General features: G+C 38.7%; 1 protein-coding gene across 1 annotated transcript in view; it reads left to right on the top strand.

Annotated features, from left to right (window-relative positions):
• The window catches only part of SYCP1 (synaptonemal complex protein 1), a 70,859-nt gene continuing 64,384 nt past the window's right edge, over positions 1–6,475 (top strand). The window contains exons 1-6 of the mRNA XM_065591012.1: positions 1–429; positions 2,382–2,466; positions 2,648–2,694; positions 3,739–3,903; positions 4,490–4,557; positions 4,770–4,843. Coding sequence (XP_065447084.1) covers positions 313–429; positions 2,382–2,466; positions 2,648–2,694; positions 3,739–3,903; positions 4,490–4,557; positions 4,770–4,843 — 556 coding nt within the window. The 5' untranslated portion in view covers positions 1–312. The remainder of the gene's footprint in view (positions 430–2,381; positions 2,467–2,647; positions 2,695–3,738; positions 3,904–4,489; positions 4,558–4,769; positions 4,844–6,475) is intronic.

Below are 6,475 nucleotides of genomic sequence, written 5' to 3'. Positions count from 1 at the left end.
TTCCAAACAAGGCTGAGGTGTGAAGGGGGCGTCCCGGTGTCTTCTGCCCCACCTGCGTGTGTCCACTTGAGCCGTCCACGCGCCGGGGGCCAGGCTGCGGCCAGCGCGCGCCGCGTCACACCGCGCCGGGGGCTCCCCACACAGCCCCCGCTGCACAGTGCCCCCGCCCAGCTGTCCCCGCGCCGCGCGGGCAGCACGCGCCCCCCCCAGGCTCGCGCTTCCCGCCTTTTCCGTCTCCCTCTGGCTCGCGCTCAGGGGTGGCGGCCCCTGTGCCTTTGAGCCCCGGGTTCTCATGCTGCGGGGCCCGGGGAAATGGAAAAAGAAAAGCCCTTTACACTGTTCGTGCCACCCAGGCTGAGCGGCGGCCAAGTGTCTGCCGTGAAACCGCAGGCGAGCGCCCGGGACGATGGATCCCGTCAGGTAAAGACGGTACGAACCAAACGGCCGCTGCTTGGCCGCGGTCTGCCCGGGCGCGGAGAACACGCAGGCCTGGCCCCAGGCCCCCCGCTGCGGGCAGGGAGCGCGTCTCGCGGGGACACGGCGGCGGGTGGCGGGTGGCTGTATCCCCCGGGGCAGGTTTGTGGGGTGAAATGAGGTGCTGTCCGGGGGGAGAGACACGGCTCTGCCGTGTCCTAGCGGCTCGCGCAGGCCCTTCTGGGGCTCGAAGTCCTGTTCCTGGAGAGGAGTTCAAGGCCCTTGTCAGGCACTATAGTGTCAATGTCACTTCTACATTGACGCTCCAGGCCAGCCTAATTGAAGTGAAGTACTTTTGTGACAGTGGTTCTCATCTAGGGTTGCCAACTCTGGTTGGACGTATGCCTGGAGGTTTCATCCCATGACCTAATATTTAATTGACTATTAATATTTACTTCCTGGAGACGCCAGGACAATCCTGGAGGGTTGGCAACCCTATTTCAACCAGGAGCCCAGGGTCCCTAAGGGGGCTGCGAGCAGGTTTCAGGGCCTCTGCCAAAATAAACCAAAGAGCAGGACAAGTGTTAGACTCACAGGAGCCGAAAGCTGAATCCTGAGCCCCGATGCTCCTGGCTGAAGCTGAAGCCTGAGCAACTTAGCTTTGTGGGGCCCCACTGTGGCGTGAGGTCCTGGGCAATTGCTCTGCTAGCTACACCCTAACACTGCCCCTGGCTATTAATCTACTGAAAAACTGTTGCAGTGGACCAGGGAACTTGTATAGCATGGAAGAAAAAGGTTGAAAACCCATACACATACACCGAATAATGCATCTGGAAGGTTACACCTGTTGCACTCTGAAAGCTGCAGGGAGAATTATGGTTGTAGCTAGGCTTGGCAGAATTTGGTTTGTTTATTTTTTTAAATAATTTTGATGGATAATAATTAGTTTTAAGCATTTTTTTCCATTTTTATAGATTTAAAGTTTCATAGTTGTGGGAACCTGAGGGGTTCGACAGTAAATATTTAGTCACAATAGATGTTGAAATTCAAGAAGTTAAAGATTTATAGCCATTAAAACATTATCAGTATCTCATGTAGAAATATACAAAATACAGAAATCAAACAAATAAGCAGTGTTTTTCTTACTTTGCTTATTTATAAATGTTGATGATTATAGGTGGAAATATTTTTTTAGTTGGTTTGTGTGTGCATGCTGAAATTGACGCTTATTGATAATATAATCCTTCCAAGCCTAACTATAGCTCCAAAACAACTAAAAATAATGTTACCAGAATTTCCAAAAATGGTAATATTTCTCCTAAGAACAAGAATGAAAAATTTCATCCCCCCCAATATTGTTTTTTACAGAAAGCTACAATAATTTGAGAACAATGACAGAAAAAAAAATAGATATTCAGCCAACGAGAAATAAAAGTTGCAAAGCCTATTGTGGATAATTTAGAATACAGAAAATGATCCAGGGATTATAAAATGTCAAGGACATATTCAGATATCCTTATTCACCCTGAATAGTACCTTACTTGACAAATAGTCCCACTGAAAGCAATTGGATTATGAACTATTTCGTATTCTGTCAGTCAGTAGTACTAGTTGAGGCCTGCACAAGCTCAATTGTCTATTATTGCATAAATATACATAGGTTCAACATATTATTTTTTCTTATTGGGGTCTCTTATTCAAGTACTGATCAGTTCCAGATATGCTCAGTTTTTAAAAGCATTTGAGATCAGGTATGCTCATATCAGATTTCTATGGTATTTTCTAAAAATGAAAAATTGATTTATAAGGTAAGATTTAGGTTGTGAAATTTCATCACACATTTTCTGAGAATGTTACAGGGAATGGAAAATAAATTTTGAACAGAGCCTTAGCTATAGTATTGTTCTGGGATTGGCACTCCCAGTCTTCAGATATACCTTAACAAACTAATTTTTAAAATTTTCCAGGTTTTTAACAAGTGCAGAGAAGATTATTTTAGTTTGCCTTTTGTAATGACAAGTACACCAAGCCATGGTGAAGTCACAGATCCAGGTAAGGCCAAAATTACATCATCTTGTACAATAGTCTCTTTAAATTTAAGTTTCTAGTTATATGCACTTTTTAATGTCTTCTAAGAAGACACTTCTAAATATTGTAACATAGTTTTAAGCTATTATATTATATGTTATAGAAATTTATTTAGAAAAAATACTTATCAAAATATCTTTTTCAGATCCTGTTTCACAGAAAATAAATTTTTTGCCTGGGGTAGAAGAAGAGGTCAGTTAAGTGTACAGACTGTGAATCTAGTATCTCAGCACCTCACAATCTTTAATGTATTTATCCACACTCACAATGCTCCTGTGAGGTAGGCAAGTAGTGTTTAACACATGAGGAAACAAAGGTACAGTCACTGAATGACAGAGAAGGTCTGTGGCAGAGGAGGGAATTGAACTCTGGTCTCCAAAGTCCTAGGCTAGTACCCTAACCATTAGACAGCCTTCCACTTATACATAGTACAATCTATGGAAACACCAAATAATTTACTAGCATGAACTACTGAAAAACTGAATGACAGTACTGTACTTTCAGCCCATTTCCCCCAGTTAAAGCTTTTGTGGGTGAATATCCATTTCGTCAGATGCACCCACGAAAGCTTATGCTCCAATACATCTGTTAGTCTATAAGGTGCCACAGGACTCTTTGTCCCTTTTTACATTTCTTGTGTGGTGCTCTACAGTTCTTTTTAGAGTTCTTAATTGACTGATATAATTAACAGCACATAAAGACCCTCTACTGCAGAAAAAACATAGGAATTCTTGGATATGCTCTCTGGAGTCCTACTGATTTCACTCCCAATGTCTGGACTTTTGGGCATTGGAACTTGGTATGGGAAACCTAGTGGGTGAAATCCTGGCCTTAATGAAATTAGTAACAAAACTCCCATTTACTCTAGTGGGGCCTGGATTTGACCCTGTGTAATCATCTATGACTGCCAGGATTTGCCTTCAGCTATGTTAGAAGATCTGAGTATGTTAGGATAATTTTCCCTTATTTTTATTGTATTGTAATTATGCCTTTTTTGTTATTTCTTATTCCATGAAACAAATTGGTACACAGTGGTTTTAGTGGCTGCTGTAAGCATTCAGAATAATGCATCAATGGTGCTACCAAATTTAATCAGTTTAAACTTTGGTCCCTAGAGCAGCTTGCTTTGCAATTTATTAAAGAAATATGAATTCTTATGATATTTCTAAGAGACATGTGTAGAATATTTTTAATTAAACAGCATTTCAGATTAAATTGTGAAACCTGTTTCAATAGAATATAGAGACAATGCATGAGCTTTATTCAAAACTCTACAAAGAGGCTGAAAAGATCAAGAGGTGGAAACTGACAGTAGAATCTGAACTGAAGCAGAAGGAGAGAAAACTGCAAGAAAATAAAAAGATTATTGAAGCACAACGTAAAGCTATTCAGGAGTTACAGGCAAGTTTCTGTATAGGATACCTCAAAATATATTTTTAAGAATAAAAACTTTCTGAGTAAACACACATAATTTGGATTTCTGATATAATTTAATATTCAATAATGATTCACAGCTCACAAAAATATTTTAAGCAATTAATCTCATGTGGAAAAAAATGTGACTGTCTAATTGATCCAACAGCTTCACCTTTTTACAAGCAAAACTTCACTTTTTAATTGTAAAATGTAAAAACTTATCCTCTCAATAATGAATGTTTGTTTTGAAAGAAAAAAATGAGTTAATATATACAAAGAAAAAATAAGAATGTAATTAACACGTGGAAATGAAGCTTCTCTGTAACTTGTAAAAAGAGTACAGTGAAACTTGATATGTTTATTCCCTCTTTCATACAAACTGTATCACAAAACATGGTTCAGAGTTAAATATTGCAGTCAGACTGAAATAACAGCGCAGAGAGAGAAAATAAGAGGTATAATTAACAGCACATAAAAATATATTATCAGGTGAGATTTGAAAAGAAATGGAGCTAGATAATAAGTGTATTTTGAATAACTAATTTTTTAATTGTGTCTCTTATAAAATTAGTTTGAAAATGAAAAACTAAGTTTGAAATTGGAAGATGAGATATGTGAAAATAAAGATCTTCTACAAGAGTAAGTAATATGAATAAAATATTATAGAAAAAAATTTCATACTGAACACTTCTCATTTTTATTTATAATTTTAAATAATTGCACTGAAGAAAGACATTAGATTGCAGAGCTTCTCAAGGCAAGGACCTTGTCGTTTTTATATCTGCAAAATACTATGCACCCCTGTAATATTATGTAAATAATAATAATAAAATAGCTATTTCTTCTTTCAGAAACAGTGCAACAAGACATCTGTGTAATCTGCTCAAGGAAACCTGTGCTCGATCCACAGAGAAGTCCAACAAATGTAAATATATTTAGATATTGTTTTACATTTGTAAATGCACACTGCTGCATGGGAGAAAAAGCTTTCTTTCTGCTGGCATGGATTCTAGTGTAGTTTGAATAAATTGTGCATGGCTTATCTCACTAAGATGAAGTTTTCTGTAGAAAATAAGCCATAGACTTAATAGCTATTAGTTTTGTGGTCTTAATTTCAGAGGGTTTTTTTTTCCCAAAGGCAACAAGGTTGTTAAAGAGTTATACATTTATGTCTCCCAACCTTTTCTTTGGCAAATTCATCGGAAGCAACATTGACCTGTTTGGGGCAGCTTGATTCCTAAACAATGCAGAACAAAATAAGTGCATCACTCTAGTATTCTGTACATTACATTGGCTACCCATTTAGACATTGATCCAGGAAGGTATTTAAGCATATGTGTAAATTTAATAGTCCCATTAAATTCAATTTAAGTACTTAAAATTATGCATGTGCTTAAGTATTTTCCTGAATTGGGACTTTAGAACTATAATCTTGAATTTGATCTGGATTAATCTTCAAAACCCTCAATGTTGCTGAACCCACACCACTGGAGAGTTGCTCTGTTTCTCTGGCCTCAATCCTGCACATATTTACACATTTAACTTTACTACTGTGAGTAGCCCCGTTGTTGACCATTATCTTTCATGACTGCTGTGTCAGCTACAAGGGTGAAAGTCTTAAGCGCAAGATGCAGAGATTTTTTTAAGAGTTGTCTCATGGCTTTGAAACCTCTTTTCACAAGAGAAGAGGATGACCTGCATCTTGCCTCATATAGGATAAAATGCAAGACTAAACCTTGCATCATAGCATTCCATCAATAATAAAAATGTAAAAATATATTCTTCCTTCTACAGCAATGGAAGACAGGGCAGAACAAAAAATCAGTATTGATTATGCTATATGGGGAACCCATGACATTTTTGTAAGGTGCTTAGCTACCACAGCAGTGTGATTGGTCACTCTGGCACATTAACTTTGACTCTTTTATCTCCCTTGTGCTCACATCTAGGTCAGGTGCGAATCCTGCTGTATTTTCCTTCATAACATTTCTAAAATAAGATCTTTTCTTTCTGTTCACACAGCTAAAACATTGACATCATCCCCCTTTAGTCCATACAAAACAAAGGTGCTAAAATAATCTTCTTTGCCTGTTGCACTAACTATATCACACAAACCTCTTTGGATCTCTTTGCTGACCAAGTTTTCCATTGCCTCAAATTCAAATGTTTTGTTCTCACCTTCAAGGCCTTTCACAATGTTGCCTCATCTTAGTTATCTGTTCTTGTCGTTTATCACATCAGCCTCATGTTCCCTCGTCTTTACCAACAGTGTCAGTCTTGATGGTCCATTTGACTGATTTTCTCAGAAGTGTCTTCACACTTTCTTCTATGCCATTTCTTACATATGGAACACCTTTCCTGAATTTATCTTTAAAATAACTACCCGCTCAAGACTCATTTCTGCCATGATGGTTGTTAGAAATTGGCCAACTAACAATGGTTAGGTTGAGGGGGTAATCCATGAAGTAAATAAATATATATAAATGCTCGATTCAGAAATATCTAGTTGTATGCGGCACTACTAGCATGTATAATGATGTGACCATATCACTTGACC

Source organism: Chrysemys picta, chromosome 4 (assembly GCF_011386835.1).
Source record: "Chrysemys picta bellii isolate R12L10 chromosome 4, ASM1138683v2, whole genome shotgun sequence".
NCBI classification, from domain to species: Eukaryota; Metazoa; Chordata; order Testudines; family Emydidae; genus Chrysemys; species Chrysemys picta.
The sequence above is the reverse complement of the archived record's forward strand: the minus strand, read 5'-3'. Positions and strand labels throughout refer to the sequence as shown.